At 35.8% G+C, this 25,247-nt stretch overlaps 1 protein-coding gene across 1 annotated transcript in view; it reads left to right on the top strand.

The window, feature by feature from the left end:
• LOC121386664 (cingulin-like protein 1) overlaps nucleotides 1-5,182 on the top strand; it is a 44,841-nt gene extending 39,659 nt beyond the window's left edge. Inside the window, exons 11-12 of the mRNA XM_041517648.1 lie at nucleotides 2,415-2,456; nucleotides 4,278-5,182. Of these exons, the coding sequence (XP_041373582.1) occupies nucleotides 2,415-2,456; nucleotides 4,278-4,288 (53 nt within the window). The 3' untranslated portion in view covers nucleotides 4,289-5,182. The remainder of the gene's footprint in view (nucleotides 1-2,414; nucleotides 2,457-4,277) is intronic.
• The last annotated feature ends 20,065 nt before the right edge of the window (nucleotides 5,183-25,247 follow it).

The following is a 25,247-nucleotide window of genomic DNA, read 5'->3' as shown; positions in this document are numbered from 1 at the left end:
ATAATTATTATTGAAATGATGAATGTTTATGTTCTTGCTAAAGCATGATCCACAATATTTATTTTCATATAAAAGATAAAATTGAAGTAATTTTTTACTGAATAAATGGGTGGGGACAAAATCATCCATAATCTTTTACCTTTTCTGTGGAATGACCCATATGTGTGTGTGTGTGTGTGTGTGTGTGAGACATGGGGTAATCATAATCGTAATCGATTACAATGGATTACATATTTGTATATAATCGTAATCGTAATCGTAATCGATTACTCTGTTTGAGAATACCATGTAATCGTAATCGTAATCGTAATCAATTACATTGCTAATGTAATCGTAATCTATGATTACTTCCGTGATTACTATTCTAGGATTAAAGTATCAAACTGTATGAACTTGCACTTTTTTTGATGATTATATATTAATCATTATTATAGCATCCTTCAATATACATCTATCTTTAAAGTAATACAGTTATTACCTACCAGCAATATAAACAAAGTATGTAAGTTAGGAAAATATTTATACAAAATAATAAGAAAGCGTGAATCTATGGTTACTTAGTTTTAAATAGAGTTCTGTACACATATTATCATATTCTCCTTAACTGTTTTATACCAACACCTTCCATTATGTCTGTAAATGGTTATATTATGTACCATATGTTATGTACACCTGGTAAGCTATAAAACTTCAAAGGAAATGAATAAGTAAATTGAATATAACGTATATGTATATATAAGCTTATGAAAACATGCCTATTAACCAAACCTCTTTGATATGCTTGGTAACAATTCAAGTAACAGTGCTAGTAGTTGGGTGCAGCCTTGAGCAATCTGTGTAGACAATAGGGCTGATTCCCATTGTTTTCTATTATAATAGTAGAACTATAATTTGACTTGGAAACATTGGAGCTCCCAAATGAAATATTTTCATTTTCGGGCTAATGTTGCATTTCAAACCATTATTATAAGTAAATATTTTTTTAAACGTATCTGTGTGTTCATCTATAATGTGTTTGGTGTTTGCTATGTTTTTTTATTCAAATAAAACAACCAAACTAACATCGAAAGAAACTAGGAGTCAGTTACACGTTGCTTAATATATTTTTTTAATTAAAAGTTGTGACTTTTTTTTCCTGTGACGTTTTGTCCTGTGTGGGGTTTTTTAATGGTTTTTTACCTGTCAAGTGAATCAGTTAATTTACAAGTTGACTGAAATAATTGATTCTTCAGAAGTCACATGGCAAGAAAGTGCTGGAGCAAAATATTTTCTGAACCAGTAGAACACTAAAAAATATCCTATTCTTTTAAATTTACTTTTTTAATTTGTGGGTTATATTACTTTATACCAATGGTTACCTAAAATTGTAACAATTGTAGTGATGCTTTGGAGGGAGGGGTTATATATGTTAAATAACTTATTGCTGTGTGTAGATTTGGCTGCCCAGCCAAGAGATAAGGTTGTGCGCTGTCTGTCTGCAGTCATTAAGACTAACAAAAGCAAAGAGTCTGCCACAGTCATGTCATGTCATAGGGTTTTACGTGCACATTCAGAACAAGCTGTTGTAGCGCACGCCCTGCCACAGTACAACACTTTTGATGTATTGTCAAATGATTATAGTTGACAACTCGGACCTTTGATAACTGTAAACTATATGTCTTGTTTTATGTGACACTGAACTAGAGCAGTTCGGCGATTAAAGGGGCATGCTTTGGTTTCTTTTAGCAACTTGGCGATTAACACACATGTAATTACATTTTGTCATTAAATATAATAATATGTTTTAAATATTCATGTAATAAGTAAAGTTTGTTTTGTTTAACGACACTACTGTAGTACATTGATTAATTAATTATGGACTATTGAATGTCAAACATTTGGTAAATTTTACACATACATGTAGTCATCAGATGAAACCCGCTACATGTTTTCCATTAGCAGCAAGATAGCACATACCATGGCCTTTGATATACCAATCATATTGTCATACAATGTACATGCGTTTATACATTTTTGATATGATTTTTGATATGATGTAATAAATAATCTACAATTATCCATTATTTGTTCTTAATTAGTGAAATCAAGTGAACAATTTCATGTTGGTAACATCACCTCAAAAATAGTTCATATTTGTGAAAATGTAATCATGATTGTAATCATGATTACTGGGCAGTGTAATCGCAATCATAATCGATTACTTTCATTTTCCTTGTAATCGTAATCTTAATCATGACATTCTTAAGTAATCGTAATCGATTACTTTTGTCATGTAATCGCCCCATGTCTGGTGTGTGTATGACATTGTGTATGCGTATGTATATGCATGCATTTTTGCATGTGTTGATTTGAAAAATAACATGGTTGCCTTTTGTTGCTTCAAATTGAAGTATTTCCTAAATTTCAAATTGTAGGGAAGTTTAAAGGTATATCACATGAAACCCGTCATTCTAACGGTAAGTAAAGCATATAGTTTTATACCATTAGTATGATTATTTGTTCACAATAATTCCTAATTAATATATTCAAATTTCCAGAATATGCATGGAAGACACCTAGACCTTTATGCAATTATGTGTGCATGTGAGGTGGCAGGCATTATATATTACACATCTTATAACATTTATATCACATCTTATAACATTTATAACACATCGTATAACACATCTTATAACACACACACACATAACATATCTGATAACATATGTATAACATGTTCTTCGACTGGAAAAATATGCAGCTGGTTTTATAATCTGGAGTTTTAGAAGAGTTCCAGTCAAATTTGTTGTCACAGGTTCCACTGGACCAAATCAATTCCTATTGCCGATAAAGTTAACGTTTAATTCAATAAACCCAGGCAGTGCACCAATAACAGGGGCGTAGCGTGATATGGACCTGGTGTGTGTGTGTGTGTGTGTGTGTGTGTGTTATCGAATATGAACCAAGTGGACCGTTTTCTTTTTGGGTTTTGCACCACCCGAAACTCCTTATTTATAAACCTGTATGTTTTAGTACTGAAAGTGGACCATTTGACCCCCCCCCCCCCCCCCCAGCCTACGCCCCTGAATAAAAAGTATGGCAGCTCACATTTAATATACCTGCAACAAGATGGGGTTGGGGTGGGGTCACAGACCAATTAAGATATTTTATTAATGTTTTTATTAGCAACCCTCATTTTTGCCAAAAATTGCAGTTCCAAGTTTTGGGGGTACCCTGCATTAGTTTCTACCTCTGGTGAATACTGCATAACAACTGTATAACTAATGTATTATTCTATTTTATGTTTTTTTACATATCTTCAAAAACCAGGTTTTAAGCAAATCTTTTTCGACTAAAAGATATGTACAACCCTTTGCACTTGTAGGTGCCTTACGCATCACAGACACATGATTGTCAGGTTAACTATACATCACAGCTAGTGTAATCGATTTCTATCATGTTGATTTTCATTGGATATATGGCATTAGTGACCTGGTCATCACCTATGAGCAGCCAGTCGTATCTCTTGAAATTGTTAACACACGTACGTGTGTGTGTGTAAACAAGGTATGTGTTATCATAAATAACGCACAGTGTTCTCATCAAACGGTGTGTAAGAAATTCCAATGATTTCACATGCACAAAAAAAAATATTACAAAGAAAATCAACAATGACTGATAGAAACATTAGCATACGACCAGAAAAGTGTTGGATATGCAGTCATTGATATTCTAAATGGGAAAATACATTTAATATGTAGTTTTAGTTGTCAGTGACGCCTAGGGGTATCCACGAGTACTCGAGTACCCGTGCAAGGAAGAGCGCTATCATTTAATTACCATATTTTTTACGTCATTTTGCCATATGGTTGCCACCGGTTACATTATAGGGCTGTGAGACATGGCGGGAAAACAAAAGTCAATGTATGGAATGCAATACAATGACGTGATTTGGCATCCATGTTCAGCGCTGTAATGCTATATATTCCTTAGTCTCATTATCATCTAGTGTAAGTGTCAGATACTCGGGTCCGGGTCGAGTTTGACCCTTGAGTACTCGACTCATGGAGGCCCTAAATTATAATGCTCTGTTAGTTGGAAATATCTGACATTAGACAATGACCGCGAACTCGGGACACTGTCGTTTTCTCTTTCCAAAGTGTCCAAATAACAATATTATAGACAACAAATATTTCTTTCTTTTCCTTTCTTAAAGTCCATTATTTGTGTAATCCAGTGAGTTTATTTTTTCTTCTGAAAAAAGGTGATTATAAATGGAAACTTCTGTTCTTTTTCAGGTCGTTACTAGAAAACCTGCTTACCAAGGCCCGGAAACCGTGCCTGTGTAGCAGAATGCTGGAGTGTATTTACTCTCTTAGGCCCAACACACACCGAAGCTGTGTCTGGTTCTGGGTCTGGCGATTTTGGCAAATACGCAATGTCTGATGTATTTTGACGTTTGGGTCTGTAACTGTAACGTCTTATTAATATATCTATCTATCTATCTATCTATCTATCTATCTATATATATATATATATCTGTCTATCTATCTATCTATCTATATATTAATGCGTTCTTATCTTTAGATAAATTTACTTCTATAAAGATCAACAATAAGTATGAGAAATCCACATTGATTAATGTATACCTTTGATGTTGGTTATTAAGAAAAATTAACGAGTAAGGTTCGAACATTGTGCAGCTGCCAGTCTGGCAATGTGGAAATATAGCGCATGTTCTATGTCGTCTGTTGTCAGATTTGTAATTCGCGCCAGTTTGTCACATTCGATTCAGTGATTTTCATTGTCTACTGGTACCATACTTGCCAGAGTATACCATATTCAGACCCAGACCGGATCCAGTGTGTTTTGGGCCTTAGGAAAGAAGATCTGTGAAATATGGTTCGAGGTCTAATATTTATAGGTGTTGTATATTCGTGTGTTTTTTTATATTCATGGTGTTGTATATTCGTGGGTGTTATAGCCTAAAGGAATTTAGGTATTGTCCAATTTGTTATCTTTTTGCTATGTAACTTGTTTAGCAACAATTTATTTGGGAAACCTCTCTTGTTGTCCAGTAGAAAACTTAAACATTATTATTCTTGAGTTAATTATGGAAAGATTATGTATGAAATTGATTTATTTGTAGTTATTTATTACAAATAAATATGAATATAACAAAGTATAAGGCATTCGTAATTCACATGAAACATATCGTATAACCTCAGGATAATTAGGAATGTTTTCAAATTATTTTTAAATCACTGGCAGGATTCTGCAAGTAAGGTTTTGATTGGTGGACATGAGCTCCAACTGGCTGGTGTTAGATCCACATGTAATAGTGGAGCTAATTTTAATTAGATTGACTACTACTACTACTACTACTACTACTACTACTACTACTACTACTATTATTAGCCTACTACTACCTTTTGGGGTGGAGGGGCGGTGTTTTATCTGGAGGAGTTTTGGCTATAAAAATGCAAGATTAACATGCGTACACTGGGTTTTTTACGCTATACATTAAAACCGAAATACCACTTTGCGAACCAGTCAAAATAATTTGCACACGTGCATAATAATAATAATAATAATAATAATAATAATAAATGGTGAGTTCATGTTCCGACTGTTTATTATTTTATTTCAGCGTATTCGCGGTTATTTTCGTCATGAAATAATATGTTTTATTATTTGCGATGTATATAGCTGGCCGTCATTTGCCAAGTCTCTATACATGGCGATCGTTTATATAGAATCCACAAATACATTATACGGTTGTCGTATATATAGCCTCATCACTACGAGTCTGTTTTTCCGTATTTTTATGACTTTTTACAAGAAGACTTCCAAATTTTAAAAATGAAGCGGATCGTAGTTCAATTCAAATGTTTTGGATCATACAGTAGCTAAGTTTGGTATTCCAAATGAATGTAATTTCCATTTATAATGCATATTTAGAGAAACAAGGCCCACTAAATCCGTGATTGAGCTCCTTTACTTTTTATATATATATATATATATATATATACAGTCAAACCTGTATATAACGGCCACCCATGTGACCTGACAAAAGTGGCCGTTATAGAGAGGTGACCCTTATATACAAGTTCAAAATTTGTACCTGTTGCTTTCTTCTGCCTTTTTCTTTCGGCTGAAACATTATTGTCAAAATCGGCCAGAACATCAGCTTTCCTTTTTAAAATAGAATTAATCTGAAAACGTCCTACACCAAAATGATCAGCGATCTTTCGCGCACTTAAACTGCCTTTCTCAGATTTGTTAATGTCGATTCTGTTCTAACGTTAAAACAGTACTCTTTTTTCGGTGGCATTTTACATACAAATGTATTCGTTAATATATTTCGCAAACGCTATCACTGACTTGCAGAAGATATTTTGTGTAATTGAAGGTTATTGCCCATGTGGTATGTTTGACTCATTTGTTTGTTTCATGTCACTGCTAATCCTTCAGTGGAGTACGACCGTTGATTACAGCTGAATAAGATCAGGAGTCGCTTAAATAATCCGAACACGGGGCATCTGCAATGACCGCCGCCTTCAGCAATTCGTGTTTATTTACCAATCATGTCTGGCTAGAAACAATGAAACACCTAACATAATACCTCATTTGTTTAGTTTCTCGAGACTTAATAGAGTGGCCATACATACAGATTACATTATGTACAGCCAATGGGATGTCGTCTACTATTCAGTGAGGATGCTGAGAACCAATCGAATTACACCACCAGTAACTGCGTGTCACGGAAGTTACTGAGTGTCCGTTTGTTTTTCAATTACGATCAGAGAATTACAATGGAACTTTACTTTGACGAAAAATAAACTGAAAGCTACAGACATGGCCATATAAACACATTTAATTTATAATTTTTAAGATGACTGAAAAAGTAAAGACATAACCAGGGTAAAAAAATAAACCAAAAAAACGTCCTTACGACGATCATCTTGTGACCGTTATAGCAGGTTCAGCCTGTGATTTTGAGTGAAAAATAATGACGGCTGGCCGTTATGGACAGGTGACCGTTATGTACAGGTCAAATAAGGAAGGAAATGCATTGGGGAGATTTGTAGTGGTCGTTTAAAGCAGGTGACCGTTATGTACAGGTGACCGTTAGACCAGGTTCGACTATATATATATATATATATATATATATATACACACACACACACAATGTATATATATATATATATATATATATAGAGAGAGAGAGAGAGAGAGAGAGAGAGAGAGAGAGAGAGAGAGAGAGAGTGTGTGAGTGAGTGTGTGTGTGTGTGTGTGAGAATGTGTGTGTGAGAATGTGTGTGTGAGAGAGTACTCCCCGAGTGTCTTGTGGTATTATAATTTATCAGCACGAGTTAATAAAAGTATGATATCCGAGGCTTGCTGAGGATTTTATACTTTTATCAACGAGCGCTGGAATTAAAATATATAATACTGTTTTACTTTATTCCTTAGACCGGCCTCGGTGGCGTCGTGGTAAGCCATCGGTCTACAGGCTGGTAGGTACTGGGTTCGGATCCCAGTCGAGGCATGGGATTTTTAATCCAAATACCGACTCCAAACCCTGAGTGAGTGCTCCGCAAGGCTCAATGGGTAGGTGTAAACCACTTGCACCGACCAGTGATCCATAACTGGTTCAACAAAGGCCATGGTTTGTGCTATCCTGCCTGTGGGAAGTGCAAATAAAAGATCCCTTGCTGCTAATCGGAAGAGTAGCCCATATAGTGGCGACAGCGGGTTTCCTCTCAAAATCTGTGTGGTCCTTAACCATATGTCTGACGCCATATAACCGTAACTAAAATGTGTTGAGTGCATCGTTAAATAAAACATTTCTTTCTTATTCCTTAGTTTCATTATCATCTAGTGTAAGTGTCGGGTACTCTGGTCCGGGTCAAGTTTGACCCTCGAGCACTCAAGTCAAATATTTTCGACTCGTGGAGGCCCTAATAATGTGATAGGCCTACTAAGTTACTAACATCACGGGCGGATTTTGATATCAGCTTTATTTGTAATATTTTTTTCTTTTGTTATATAACTTATATTTATGCCTTTATAATTAAATTTGCGTTACATTCATTACAATATAACGTCATCCCATTGGTCCAGACGTAGCAACGGGTGTTTGTTCATAGCTCGATGAATGTAAACAAATTTTCATCGGAGAACGTTGTACCTGATGACGTCATTTTATATTGGTAATTTGTTTTACTGGGCGTTATTGTTTAAACCAAAAAAAAATTTGAAAATAAAATATCAACTTTTAATGTTAGGCTATTATTAGTAAGTATGTTTCAAATTTAATTATAGTAAATTGTCTGTTATTTCTTTTACGTTCATCCGAGTATGAATAAAAACATTTTTTTAAACGATCCGCAAAATTATGTGAGAACGGCTTCGCCGATTCACAGTTTACGGATGATTTGTTTTTGTATTTTGTTCATACCCTGATGAACATAAACGAAATAACAGACAATCTTTAAATAATTAAATTGCTGTTACATTCATTACAATATAACGTCATCCCATTGGTCCAGCAACGGGACTTTGTTAAATTTTCGATGAATGTAAAAATTACGTTGTCAGTGAACGTCATACCTGATGACGTCATTTTCTATTGGTAATTTGTCTTAATGAGCGTTATTGTTTTAACCTAACCCTCTAAAAATAATTCAAAATAAAATATGAACTTTTAATGTTATTATTAGTAAGTATGTTTAAAATTTAATTATAAGTATTGTCTGTTATATTTTTATATTCATCTGGGTATGAACCAAAAAACCAAAATCATTCGCAAACTTATATGATAAAGGCTTCGCAGATTCACACAATTTGTGGATGAATTTTTTTTGTTCATACCCAGTTACTGACATCACGGGCGGATTTCAGTATCAGTCTTATTTTTAATATTTTTTCTTTTGTTATATTTAAGCCTTTGTACCTATGCAGATTTAATGACCTCAGTATTGTTTTAATTATAGATATATACATGTACGCTTTTGTACCTTTGCAGATTTAATGACCTCAGTAGGCCTATAGTTATAGAGACATAGATATAGATAGTTTTACAATGTCTTAGGTGCATCTGTCGACAAATATAAAAATATCGTCAGTAGACATAATTTTCCTTTTACAGTGAAACCCCTCTAAACCGGACACCCTCGTAACCAAGTAAAATGTCCGGGTTTACAAGGTATCTGGTTTAGAGAGGTTAAGTTATGTACGAGGTGCGATCAAAAAGTTCCGAGACTGTTCCTGTTGCGAACGAACGGAGCGCGACATGGCCATGCACATGCAGCAGTGACTTTCGTCGCGCGTTCAACATCGGAATCTGTGTTACACGCTTTTTTGTGACCACGTGTACTTGCTTATTTGTGATTTCACTATGGACCTGAAACTTGAACAGAGAGCAAACATCAAATTCTGTGTCAAACTCGGAAAATCATTCCAAGCGTGACAGAAGCCCTGGGAGTGGTGTATCGCTGCATAATGTGGCTACTTCGAAGGAGACGGCGGCCAAAATTAGGTCTGGCGTTGTTTTTGCTGTTTTAGAGGCGTAGTATCGGAACTTTTTGACCGCACCTTGTACGGTACTAAATTTAAAAAAAAAGGGCATTGAAAAAATGTCCGGTTTTGGGGGAATTCCGGTTTACAGAGGGTCCGGTTTTGAGAGATTTCACTGTATATGACGTGTATTTTTGTTAGACCGACTAATTGCTTGTTTTGCTTGTTTTACTATAATCGAACTCTGTTATGTATTTCTCTTGATTTGTTAGATTTGTTGTTGCTCCACCACCTGATGCACGTTAATCTAGGATCGATCTCTGTTGGTGGATCCACTAAACTATTTCTCGTTCCAGCCAGTGTTCCATAACTGGTGTAACAAAGGTCGTGATATGTAAGCCTACTATCTTGTCAGTCATAGGCGTACAGGCTCCCATTTTTGTAAAGGGGGTGGGGGGGGGGGGGGAGTAGCAGGTTGGTTTTTGTCCGAATAAAACGAAAATACCCGAATCAGGATAACAGCATTAGTCTTATTCATATTAGCATTACTACCAAACAGCTATATAGGGTTGCAAACGAATCACTACACATTTGTACATGGATTACAACTAATTTTGAGGGTAGAATGATGGAAATACATGTACATGGTAAAAAGGTCTAAGGTTAGCACATTTTGCCAGAATGTCTGTATTATTTTTGCCTGAATTTGAGGTTTTGCTCCAGCATTAAGGGAGGAGTAGCCCTTCCCTCCCCCACCTCCCGCCCCTCTGTCTCGTACGCTTATGTTGTCTGTTGAATGGTGACTATAAAAGATCCCTTGCTGCAAAAAAGTGTCCCATGAGGTAGTGGCAGAGTGCTTCCTGTCTCATTATCTGTGTGGTCCTTAATCATATTACTCCTGGAGCTGGGGACATTTTGCATGCATGTAACGTCCCCTAAATCGCCCTCCATATTTGGTGAGGAGACCACCTGGGCCATCATAAAAATCAGGGTGGACATTCTGATTCCTGGCAATATGTGAGAAATTTGACAGTATGTACAAAATTAACATGGTGAAAAAGAGACCAAAAATTAGGGGTAGGTGAAATTTAATGTTCTGTATAACCATAATTATTTCGTGTTAATGTGTCACTAAATATAAACATTTCTGTCTTTCCTTCGTCAGGGTTCATAGTGTTTCTGTATTCTTATTCATTGACATTACTGTTATGCCAAAAGTGTTTTTAACTAATTTTAATTAGATTGGCAACAATATTACCAATATTCACATCACACACACACACACACACACACACACACACACACACACACAGCCCCAAACACACTGGACCCCTACAAGTTGTATGTGAAGTATGTCACTACACGAATCTCGATTTGCTTGATCAAACACCCACCTTCCAGGAAACTAGTCCTAGTTTCGGTTTATATCCCAGGTATAAAAAACCAGTTGTATTGAATTTTTCCTGTTGCCAGAATGTCTTAAGAGGGTAGGTAGCGTAATTAAATTAATAATGTTATATAGTGTGTTTGTATCTCTGTTCTCTCTCTCTCTCTCTCTCTCTCTCTCTCTCTCTCTCTCTCTCTCTCTCTCTCTCTGTGTGTGTGTGTGTGTTTGTCAGTGTGTTTGTCAGTGTGTATGCATGTATGTGAGTATGTTGGTGTGTATGTGTGTGTTTGCGTGTATGTGTGTCTGTGTGTGTCAGTGTGTATGCATCTATTGGATGTCAAACAATTGGCAGTTCTGACATGTAGTCTTGAGAGGAAACCTGTCACATTTTGCCATTAGCAGCAAAGGGTCTTTTATATGCACTTTCCCAAAGAAAGGACGGCACATACAAAATATTTTGAAAGCAGACGTGGTGCTCTGGTTACACTGGTATTTAAAGGCATGTGGACATTTTGAAGCTGCATCTGCCTAAACGAGTGAGATTTTGAGGAGAGACTAAATCGTAGACACTGAGTCATCAGCCAGTGAGGGTCTACTGAATATTCATGAGCAAAAGTCAAAATTGTAATGGACGTCTGTACAACTTAATTTCATATACAAATAAACAAACAACAACAAAAATTAGCCAACAACTACAGAATATATAATTTAAAATAATTACTGTATAAATGAGTACAGGTCAAACCGATTAGAAAAATGTTGTCCACTACTTTTAATTATAATTATTTGTAATAACAATTGTCCTAAATAAGAATAATAATAACAACACAACAGTAGTTAGGTAGTTTTTTGGAAACTATAAATTTAAGATTTCAGTAGGTTGGATTATAAATACATTATCTCACTACCAAGTACACATGAAGTCCTCCACTGATGTAGTTGTTAACAGATTACACACTTCTTGGATATAATGTCTATTTCCTCAAAAGTAAAAATCTACTTTTGTAGACATAAAATTAATCAATTATCTAAGTGATCCGAGTAGATTTCTATTTCTTTATTTTTTAAAGTATGATTTTTATTAAATAGATTTGAATAAAGTACCACTGAAGGTTAATTTACCTTTAATATACACATACATACATACACACATACGTACATACGTATGTACGTGTGTGTCTGTGTGTGAGTGTGCATGTGTGTGTGTGTGTGTAAACGGCCTCGGTGGTGCAGTAGTTAAGCCATCGGACTACAGGCTAGTAGGTACATGGTTCACAGCCCCGTACCGGCTCCAGCCCAGAGCAAGTTCTTAAGGACTCGATGTATAGGTGTAAGGCCACTACACCCTCTTCTCTCTCCCTAACAACTAACCCACTGTCCTGGACAGACAGCCCATATAGCTGAGGTGTATGCCCAAGACAGCGTGTTTGAACCTTAATTGGATATAAGCACGGAAATGTTGAAACAAATGTGTGCGTGTGTGAAAATACATATGTATAAGTAAACACTGTTTTTTTGTTTTTTGTTTAACGTCACCACTAGAGCACATTGATTTATTGGATGTCAAACATTTCGTAATTCTAACATATAGCCTTAGAGAGGAAACCCACTATATTTTTTCATTAGTAGCAGGTAATCTTTTATATGCACCATACCACAGCTTTTGATATACATGTACCAGTTGTGGTGCACTGGCTGTAATGAGAAATAGCACAATGGTCCAATCAAAATGGATCGATCCTAGACCAACCATGCTTTACCACTGGGCTATGTTCGGCCCCTCCAATTTATGTAGACACTGAAAATTAAATATGAATAATTCATATTCATCAACTATCTAACTGATCAGGGTAGATTTCCATTTTATTACATATGTGCATTTACATTTCCATTAAAATTATATTATTATTTTTAAGTAGATATGAATAATCTTACTGTATGTTTACTACCAATGTCTGTGGTAGTTTTTAGAAAAACAGACATGTAACATTTCAAAAGGATGGATTTTATGGTACTTGACTATCGAGGGTACATGGATATCATCCACCGAGGGTACTTTTCCTTTAATATGGTATATTGCATTGCATATATGTTGGCTAATGTATATTTCAGCTAAGTAAACACCTTCTAATGTAGACATGACAATTCAATATGAATTTTTTTTTTTTAAATAGATAGATATGAATAACCTTACTGCATATTTACTATCCATGTCAGGAGTGGTTTTCAGAAAAGGAGCCTTAAAATTTCAAAAGCGTGGATTTTACCATACTTAACTACTGAGGGTACATGGATATCATCCACCGAGGGTAGGTTTCCTTTAATATGTTATATTACATTACACACATGTTGGCTAATGTATATTTCAGCTATGTAAACACCTTCTAATGTAGACATGACAATTCAGTATGAATGTGATGGCTTAATCTATTATTTAACTGATCAGGGTAGATTTTCTTTCCATGTGTGAAAGTTTTTTTTTTTTTTTTTTTAGTAACAACATGTCAATAATCTTACTGCATATTTACTATCCATGTCAGGAGTGGTTTTCAGAAAAGGAGACTTAAAATTTCAAAAGCGTGGATTTTACCATACTTAACTACCGAGGATACATGGATATCATCCACCGAGGGTAGTTTTCCTTTAATATGTTATATTACATTACACATATGTTGGCTAATGTATATTTCAGCTACGTAAACACCTTCTAATGTAGACATGACAATTAAGTATGTATATGATGGATTAATCCATTATCTAAATGATCAGAGTACATTTCCAAATTAAAAGAAATTATTATTATTATTATTATTATTTAAAAATACTTATGAATAACCTTATGGTATGTTTACTGTCAGTGCTATGAATAGTTCTAGGAAAATGAGACACTTAAGGTTTCAGTAGGGTGGATTTTCAGTACCCAACTACCGAGGGTACTTTTCCCAAAAGATGGTTATATTAATTTACATATTTGTTAACAAATGTATATTTCAGCTAAGTAAACACCTTCTTATGTAGACACTATATGTAATAGATTAATCCATTATCTAAATGATCAGTGTAGATGTCTAAATTGTATGTAATGTTTTTATTTTGTAATCAAATATATGTGAATAACCTTACGGTGGAGCGACTTAGCTGATCAATTGTGCACTTTTCCGTTAAAGCATGAACATTGGCAAATGGTTAGAGTAACCCAATACAAGGATATTTAGTCCAGGGCCCACTGGAAATTGCACCCTGCATGGATGCCATCTTGAACTCCAAGATGGCCACCATTGTGGACCTGTTTTGTTTAATATCTCCTTAACTAATACACATATCGAGAGAGTTGAAATGCCTATACCTACATTTTAGGGGACTTGGAATCCAGTGGTGACAGAAGTATTTGCAAATTGTGGCTGCCATCATGAAATCCAAGATGGTCGCCGTCCACATGCTATTTTGCTCAATATCTCATTTAGTAGTAAAGATATCAGTACAGATTTAACACCTAGATTGACATTTCAGGGGTCTAAGAATCCAATGGTGACATCGAATATATGACTGTCATCTTGAAATCCAAGATGGCCACCATCCACAAGCTATTTTTCTCAATATCTCATAAAATATAAAATATATCAATACAGTTTTAACACCTATAATAACATGAATTATTGGCTATTGTCACTACAGGTACTTGTGTGATCATACATCAAAATGACAAATCTTGCAATAATAGTGATCATCCTGTTCTGTTATAAAGACAGGCTGCAGGTTCTGAAATCAAGTCTCAAATGAGTGGCAAGCAGTGTGGACCATACCACTAACAAGTCAGCAGGTGTTCAGGCAGAATTAATGGAATTTTCTGTAAGGAGACTGGAATTTTAGGTGATGGTAAAGATCTTGTAAAGGTAGTGTTGGACAGCTCAGTATTTTAAATAGCACAACTGACAGAAACAAACGGGCACTTATAAACAATGGTGAATGGGGAAAGCTAACGAAACATGAGTTGCACCCAGAGGCATCAATGGCTTCACTATGAGAGCTGACTGATTTCTTCACATGCACTTGCAAATTTATGGCTCGTTAATAGGAGATGGTATAAATATAAAACAACAACCAGAATTACAGGTAGTGAAATGTTAAGCAACACTTTGACAGCAAATTAGAATTTACATTGTCAAACCATTAACAAACATAACTGAACACATTTTATTCTGACAGCACATTGAGTTTGCATCTTTTAATGTCCGGATACCAACTTTTAAGTACATAAATACTGTCTGAGTTTCCAATAACAATTACATTGTGTCTAATCACATTAAATATTTATTATAAGCAATTCCTTATTTTTATAAACCATAGTCAAACATTTAAAACAGAACATGTCGATTAGATTTGGATTTATGTCCAAAGATATGTATTTCAAATTTTTCGTGTGGCCATTTTGAAAAATGTCACCACTCCACCTGTTGCCCACTAATTTTATATAGTACCTATCATAGCATCTATATATACATGTATATATACATATGTATGTATGTATGTATGTCTGTGTGTGTGTGTGTCTGTCTGTCTGTCTGTCTGTGTGTGTGTGTGTGTGTGTGTGCGGTGTGTAAGGCTACAGTTTATGAGAATAAAGGTCATTGTCATTGTCTTTATGATAATCTTGAAGAATTACCACTTGGGTGTGCACAATTTGACACATAGTTGTTATCTATGGATTCTGACACTGTTGAGGGTTCACATCGATAATCCACTGGGTGCCATCCTTGAAAAGACGGTGGCCAAATCAGAGAACAAAGAACAACAATTTTTATATCTACCCCATGGTTTTAGGAGCCAGGAAAGACACTGGTGCCATCATAATTGGTGCCTTTATAATTCAGGAGGGTGGGACATAGCCCAGTGGTAATGCGTTCGCTTGATGCGCAGTAGGTCTAGGATTGATCTCCGTCACTGGATCCATTGGGCTATTTCTCATTCCAGCCAGCTCCGCAACTGGTGTAACAAAGGCTGTGGTATGTACTATCCTGTCTGTGGGATGGTGCACATAAAAGATTCCTTGCTGCTAATCGAAAAGAGTAGCCCAAGTATCTGTGTGGTCCTTAACCATATGTCTGACTCCATATACTATAAATAAAATGTGTTGAGTGTGTCGTTAAATAAAACATTTCCTTCCTTCATAATTCAGATTTCATAAATGGATCACCTGAATACAAGATGGTTGCCAATATGGTAGTTCAAATGGAGAAAATGGCAATAAATTGCTTATTGTTTGATACAGAAAAGTAATTCTTGCATTTAACCCATGGTTTTAGGAATCAATGAACACAATGAAAGTAGTTCAGTTCTTCTATTAGAGGGAGGTGGTAAATTGCTTTTTCCCCCAAACCTTTCTGGGTACAGGCCCAATTTGTGCATTTGGTCTCAAAAACATAGGAAAAAAATATAAAAGTGAAATACAACCCCCCTGAACTCCCTGGGGTCTGAAGATTGCCAAAATAGCAATAAATAGGCTTAAATTGACCATTTATACCAAAATAGCCAAAACAAAAAAGAAGATCATATCTAACCATCTAGATATCACATTCAGTGCCTAAATATGAAGAACAAACATTACCTTTGTGAATGTGGGGTAAGTGAACCCCTAAAAAGGTGTCTGAAAGTGGCCAAAATAGCGATAAACATGCGTAAATTGACTATTTTACCAAAACCTCCCAATTTCTTTTTGTAGATCATGCCTAACCACTTAGATGTCACAATCACTGCCTAAATATGAAGAAAAAAGATTTACTTTGTAAATATGAGGTAGGTTACCCCCTATTTAGGGGGTCGGAAAATTGCCAAAATAGCGATAAATGGGTTAAATTGACTATTTTATGTAAAAAATATTTACTTTATGAATTTGGAGTATGTTACCCCCTTACTAAGGGAGTCTAAAAATAGGCCAAATAATAATAAGTGGTCTAAAATTAACAACCGCTACATCCCAAATTGTTCAAAGATAATTTCTTTCCCACTAGATGTCAAATTCATTGCCTGCTTGTAGAAACATGTTTATTTTGTGAATTGAAACTTCTTTTTAATATCCCCCTAACCCACTCAATGCAAATTTCAATTACAAATGTACAATTACAAAGTGTCAGATGAAACATACAAATGTATACCGAAGTTGCTGATTGAAATTTTAAGTCACCTAACATGTGTCAGTGTAGTATAAACCATGGTGAAAGTGAGGTATAGTCACATTGTAGGAAAACAACGGGGCAGGATTTAGCTCAGTCACCTAACATGTGTCAGTGTAGTATAAACCATGGTGAAAGTGAGGTATAGTCAAGTCAACGGGGCAGGATTTAGCTCAGTCACCTAACATGTGTCAGTGTAGTATAAACCATGGTGAAAGTGAGGTATAGTCACATTGTAGGAAAACAACGGGGCAGGATTTAGCTCAGTCACCTAACATGTGTCAGTGTAGTATAAACCATGGTGAAAGTGAGGTATAGTCACATTGTAGGAAAACAACGGGGCAGGATTTAGCTCAGTCACCTAACATGTGTCAGTGTAGTATAAACCATGGTGAACGTGAGGTATAGTCACATTGTAGGAAAACAACGGGGCAGGATTTAGCTCAGTCACCTAACATGTGTCAATGTAGTATAAACCATGGTGAAAGTGAGGTATAGTCACATTGTAGGAAAACTACGGGGCAGGATTTAGCTCAGTGGGTTGAGCGCTCGTCTGAGGTGCTTGCATCGTAGGATCGAACCACCTCATTGAATCTGTTCAACTGATTGGGTTTTTTCTCGTTCCAACCAGTGCACCACAACTGGACAAAGGCCGTGGTATGTGCTTTCCTGTCTGTGGGAAAGTGCATATAAAAGATCCCTTGCTGCATTAGGAAAATGTTCCTCCATTGACTACGAGTCAGAATTACCAAATGTTTGACATCCAATAGCTGATGATTAATTAATCAATGTGCTCTAGTGGTGTCGTTAAACAAAACAAACTTCTTCTTGTAGGAAAAATACAGTATGTGGCTATAATGGACTTCTCATTCCCACCAGGTCTTCTGCCAATGGGAAAAAATGTTATTGAAATTATGATGGCATTATTACGACTTGATATAGCTGGAACATTCAAGATTAGGACTTAGTTGAAACACTGCCAGCTGATGAGTACAAAAAATATAAGAAGGCGGCCAAGGAAATGACTGTGGAACAGTAAGCAGAAGAATCTCTCAAAAGAAAGATTGAATACAAAGCAGACGGAGAATTTAAACAGAATGGACAAAAAACAAGGATCTGGCAGATTTAAAGCTGGGTGGCCCATTCACTTGTCCAAAACTTGCAAAAGAAGTAGAAACGTTTTTGAAACTGAAACAGAACAAAGTAGATCAGAAGGTTGAGATACTATACATAGAGATACGATATGCTAAGATCACATCTTTGCTCTTCCCAAATAAATATGAGATATTCCAGTTGCGGCGTGATAGAAATACGCTGAGTTCGGCAGAGTATGGTCAAAATCTTAAAACATACATGAATAAGTATTCATGCAACAATATTGCCTCAATGAAAGATTTCTGTGTGGTTTTGGATACAATGTAGGTAATTGGTGACACTTGGTAAACAATCCACGATTTGGACACTTGATTTCACAAATGGATAATGAATAAGCAGTATGTTCCAAATAAACAATAATGATCAAAATGTCAGTATGAGATGATTTACAGATGGGATGGGTGTGTCAGGAAGGAAAAGTAAAGATGCCACTAGAGCACATTGATTTTTTTAACTCACTCAGGGTTTGGAGTCGGTATCTGGATTAAAAATCCCATGCCTCGACTGGGATCTGAACCCAGTCCCTACCAGCCGACCGATGGCCTAACCACGATGCCACCGAGGCCGGTATGTGAGGAAGCAGGTTTGATGTATTTGTTAAGTACCAAAGACAAATTTATATAAATCTTATAAATTAATATTAAGTTTTTACTATAATGAGGAACGGTGGCGAGGTACTTATTTAAAATCATTATAATGATGCAATAAACATTGTATTTTCATTAATCATAAGTAAAACCTCATTACGGACATCTTGTGAAATATAGCGGAACTATACCCATTTCCGTGAGTAACTTTATGTCAATGTCAAACACAACCTTTTTTAATTGTACAAAAATAATTTTTTGAAGTGTACCCTTATAACCAACATTTTACTGCACAAACATACAAAATTAACTGACACAAGTATGTTTATACAGCTAATTGGTATTTTCGTTGTGTTGCTGTGACGTGAATTTAACATGCATCTTGTGTATCGCTGTCAACTCGGAGTCTGACAGTTCAGATTCGTCATAGTTGCATTATGTAATCCAGTGGGAAGACATTTTACAATTCAGAGGTCTTATTAGAACTAAATTGGATAGGCTTTTTTTTATTATATGGCAACACTGAATGTCAATACACAGCCTGTTGAATTAGCGGCAACACGCTTCGTAGCCATTACGATGACAACAAACATTATAATAACACGTCATTTTATAAACTCAATGTGCTTTTTTAACAATATAAATAGGCTATCCCACAATTCTCACTTCAGCAAAGGTTAAACAGTCGGGGACAATTCGGCCTGTTACATTCTCAGAAACCGAAAGTAGTCGACATTTTCCGAATGAGAAAAAAAGGCAGAGTTACTTCCCTTCTGTTATTTTGACAAAAGAGGATCGATTTTTTTTATGCTTACAAAAATGTCATTTAACAGGAGAAACTGTCTCCTGCACAGCGGAAAGGAGATTTGATCAAATACCGGGAGACTCCCGCGGAATCCGGGAGGGTTGACAGGTCTGGTTATGTCAGCTTAATTGCTTTAATAAAACAATTTTGTCAAATGGTTATTAGTATGAGTGTTTTTCATTTCATCTTGGAATTTTAAATTTTTCAGTATTTTACCAATATTTTACAATTTTATTCAGGAGGTAACCTATCCCAAACTCACAAAGCAAATGTTTTTTCTTCATATTTAGATAATGAATGTGACATTTAGATGGTTAGGTATGATCTGAAAACAACCAGGGAGGTTTTAGGTAAAATGAACAATTTAAACCCACGTATCGCTATTCCGTCCATTTTCAGACCCCCCCCCCCCGTTATTTTTAGGGGTAACCTACTACATATTTACAAACTAAAAAAAATTTCTTCATATTTAGGCAGTGATTGTGACATCTGAGTGCTTGGTATGATCTACATGTATGAAACAAAATTGGAGGGTTTGGGGTAATGTGGTCAATTTAAGCCTGTTGATTGCTATTTTGGCCATTTTCAGACACTTTTTTAGGGGTTAACCTACCCCACATTCACAAAGTTAATGGGTTTATCTTCATATTTAGGCACTGAATGTGATATCTAGATGGTTAGATATAGAGCTGGGCGGTATTGAAATTTGAGGTTCGGTATCGATATCGGTATTTTAGGGGTGATTTACCTCGGTATCGGTACGGTATTCGGTATTGACATGATACCGATATCGAGCGCTATTTTTGGTATACTCGGCTTTAAATGCATGCCTGTGTTATGGCTCACCCGCTAATTTCATCTAAATACAATTAAATTCCATACACAAGGCTCTCGTCTGATTTATACCACCCCATTTTTCAATACCGAAATTTCGGTATTTTGAAATTTGCTCGGTACGGTAAATCGGTATTGACATAATACCGATACCGAACGGTATATACGGTATACCACCCAGCTCTAGTTAGATATGATCTTTCTTCTTTTTTTAAAAGCTATTTTGGCAGTATGGTCAATTTAAGCCTATTTATTGCTATTATTCAGTCTAGGGGGTTCAGGGAGGTTGAATTTCACTTTAATGTCTTCTTCCTATGTTTTTGAGACCAAATGCACAATTTTGGCCTGTACCCGAAAAAAAGTAGATTTATCACCTCCCCTACTTCTATACCTGTTAATTTTAATTTATTCAAGATAGCCATGCACCAATATAAGTAATGAACCTAGGAAGATGGAACTGTTAGAAGTAACAGTCACACAAAAGACTTGGTTTAAAGAGGATGACCTACATGACCCTTTATTGGTTCTTTTTTTTTCTCTCGGGTACTGCATGTGTGTGTTGTTTAGTGATCATGATAGAGCTTTGCCAGTTTGCAATGGAATTCAGTTTTAGCTGGTTTATTTTTTTTTATAAATTGTTTACAATAATGGTATTTAACACTGGGAATAAAAAGCAAGTACTAGGCCACCTAAAATAATATTACATTGCAAATTAACAAAATTACATCATGCATACTACACCACGCACAATACTACCAGAGATCTTACATTCTATTGTCCAAGAAAAGGTCACCGTAAAATAATGTTACAATGCATGTTACATCTGTCAATCCATTACACTGATTGGGTTCTTTCTCGTTTCAACCAGTGCACCACAACTGGTCAAGTCCATGGTATGTGCTTTCCTGTCTGTGGGAAAGTGCATACAAAAGATCCCTTGCTCATTAAGAAAAATGTAGCGGGTTTCCTTTGATGACTATATGAGTCGGAATTATTACCAAATGTTTGACATCCAGTAGCCTATGATTAATTAATCACTGTGCTCTAGTGGTGTTATTAAACAAAACAAACTTCTTTACATCTGTCAAATTATATTATTATTATTAATTGATTATCTTAAACCCACAAGTTTATTTTAATGACTCTGTTAATCATTTTACAAATATACAGTGGCACTTTATTTTTAACAGTTCCATCTCCTTAGGTACATTGCCTGTATTGGTTGGCATCTTAAATTAATTAAAATTAACTTGTATAGAAGAACTGAACTACTTTCATCGTATTCCATTACCCCTAAAACCATGGGTTAGATGCAAGAATTACATTATAGTACCGAATAATAAGGAAGTTATTGTAATTTTCTCAATTTGGACCACCATATTACATGGCCCATTTATTTAAATCTGAATTTTGATAGTACCAGTGCCCTCCTTGGCTCCTAAAGCCATAGGGTAGATGCAATAATTGTTGTTCATCTGTCAATTATAAGCAAGCTATACCCGACAGATTATTGACGTGCACCAAATTGTGCACACTTTGAACCCAAATTGGTATTTGTCTATTCACATTTTTTATTTTATTATAATAATAATAATAAAAAATGTAAAACAAATTCTTATAATTTAGAAATCTACCTGATCATTTAGATAATGGATTAATCCATCATATACATATTTAATTGTTAGTGTTTATATAAGAAGGTGTTTACTTAGCTGAAATATATATTAACTAATAAATAAGTAAATTAATATACCATATTTTGGGAAAAAGTACCCTCGGTAGATGATACTGTACCCTCGGTAGTTCGGTACCATAAAATCCACCTTATTGAAATCTTATGTGTCTCATTTTCCTACAACTATTCCTAGCATGGATAGGAAACATACAGTAAGGTTATTCACATACCCGGTATATTATTACAAAAATAAAGAAAGGAAGGAAATGTTTTATTTAACGTCGCACTCAACACATTTTATTTACGGTTATATGGCATCAGACGTATGGTTAAGGACCACACAGATATATAGAGAGACGAAACCTGCTGTCGACACTTCATGAGCTACTCTTTTCGATTAGCAGCAAGGGATCTTTTATATGTACCATCCCACAGACAGGGTAGTACATATCACATCCTTTGGAATGATAAACAATAGCTAATAAATACATAAATTAATATACCATATTAAGGAAAAAGTACCCTTGGTGGATGATAATGTACCCATGGTAGTTAGGTAAATCCAGCCTATTAAATTCTTAAGTGTCTGATTTTCCTACAACTATTCCTAGCATGGATAGGAAACATACAGTAAGGTTATTCACATACCCAGTATATTGTTACAAAAATAAAGGAAAGAAGGAAATGTTTTATTTAACGATGCACTCGACACATTTTTATTTCTAGCTATATGGCGCCAGACATATGGTTAAGGACCACACAGATATAGAGAAAGGAAACCCGATGGGCTACTCGATTTCGATTTTCGATTAGCAGGAAGGGATCTTTCATATGCACCATCTCACAGACAGGATAATACATACCACGGCCTTTGTTACACCAGTTGTGGAGCACTGGCTGGAACGAGAAATAGCCCAATGGGTTCACGGATGGGGATTGACCCCAGACCGACCTCACATCAAGCGAATGCTTAATCCACTGGGCTATGTCCTGCCCCACTTTTACAAAAATAGAAAATGAAAATTACAAATAACAAATTGTAAATATACCCTGATCATTTATATAATGGATTAATCCATCATATTCATATTTAATTTTCAGGACCGGCCTCGGTGGTGTCGTGGCAGGCCATCGGTCTACAGGCTGGTAGGTACTGGGTTCGGATCCCAGTCGAGGCATGGAATTTTTAATACAGATACCGACTCCAAACCCTGAGTGAGTGCTCCGCAAGGCTCAATGGGTAGGTGTAAACCACTTGCACCGACCAGTGATCCATAACTGGTTCAACAAAGGCCATGGTTTGTGCTATCCTGCCTGTGGGAAGCGCAAATAAAAGATTCCTTGCTGCCTGTCGTAAAAGAGTAGCCTATGTGGCGACAGTGGGTTTCCTCTAAAAACAGAGTCAGATTGACCATATGTTTGACGTCCAATAGCCGATGATAAGATTAAAAATCAATGTGCTCTAGTGGCGTCGTTAAATAAAACAAAGTTTACTTTACTTTTTTAATTTTCAGTGTCTGCATAAGAAGGCATTTATTTAGCTGAAATTAACATTACATATAAAATGGAAAATCTACCCCGATAAAATTGAAATCAGAAGTTTATAATTTTTGCCAAAACTACCCCCAGCATGATATATAGTACATGTGCAGCTTTGGTGCAATCTAAAGCCCTGACATTAGCCAAATATCATGTACCACATTGTTAGGTCAGTTGTTAGGTCATTTAACCCCATTCCCTCACCTTACCTGTAGGTGGTAGATAATGAATTGACCCACGATTATATATTAATTTTTACATATACTGTATATATATTCATGTTTACATATCTGATACAGGCGTTAAACCCTCCCCCCCCAAAAAAAACCCCCAAAACAAACTATGCGATATATTATATTATTCACGTATTATTAATATTGTATCACGTTTACAAACGATTAACTATGCGGCGTTGTTTATACATCTGTCATAAACTCAGTTGCTGAGTTGACGGCAGGTGTATCGGACTACGTAGGTACGTCAAAACATCGGAAGTACAGATTAGAAGAAAAAAACCACATTGAAAAACGCTGTTATAAAACTGATTTGTATTACTTAATATTTTATTAAATGCTCGTTACAATAACAGATCTATATTTGGCATAATTTACTAGGGAATTATGCCTACTCGTTCATATTTATGTTTATTTCCCGCGAAAACATGAGACTCCTTTGTGACATGGGGCGTGGCTTACGAAAAAGGGCGTAGCTTAAAATCGCATTTCGCGAGATGTTACATCCTGCTGGCTACGATTAAGTATTTCCGGAGATTTTCGCTCGGTTACAATCCGTTCGTTTGAAATGGACTACAATGAAGGGTCGATTATCTGGGTGAAGCTATTGAGTTTTCCCATTCCAACCAGTGATTCCTGAATGGCATATCATAGGAAATAGTATGGAATATGCTGTGTAAATATGGATGAATGGATGTAGGCAGGTAGGTGGGTGGTTGGTACGTAGTTACGTACGTACGTATGGATGGATCGATGGATGGTTTAAAGTTTGTTTTGTTTAACGACACCACAAGAACATATTAATTGATTTATTAATCCCGGTTCTTCTTTCACAAAAATATGTTTTGTTCACTGGTATATGTGTGCGATATCTCCCTTCTTCGTCTGTCTGTCTGTCTGTCTGTCTCTCTCTCTCTCTCTCTCTCTCTCTCTCTCTCTCTCTCTCTCTCTCTCTCTCTCTCTCTCTCTCTCTCTCTCTGTACATATCGTCAATATCATATATTAGTAATAAAAGTTGTATTATGTGAGTCACTGGCAAAATACATTATTTTTACTCCTAATATATGATATTGACTATACCGAAACACAGAAGGGTAATAATCTCTTTATTATATAATCTCAAAGTTAAAACTACATTCCCTGGAATATTTTTATTATTTAAGCATATAGAACAGAAAATCCAATTACGTTTGGTGCATATATGACGCCGCACTCCGCATTGATTTCACTACGCTGGCTTATCCAGGTCAAAAACAAAGCCATGATTTTGAAAGTGGAACACTTTTGACGGGCTCGTACCGATCTCGTTTTCATTGGCTTATCACAAGTATAGAATTCCTCAACAAGAGATCACGTGAGAT

Source organism: Gigantopelta aegis, chromosome 2 (genome assembly GCF_016097555.1).
Source record: "Gigantopelta aegis isolate Gae_Host chromosome 2, Gae_host_genome, whole genome shotgun sequence".
Taxonomy (NCBI): Eukaryota; Metazoa; Mollusca; class Gastropoda; order Neomphalida; family Peltospiridae; genus Gigantopelta; species Gigantopelta aegis.
Note: the sequence above shows the minus strand (reverse complement) of the source record. Positions and strands in the feature narration are given on the sequence as shown.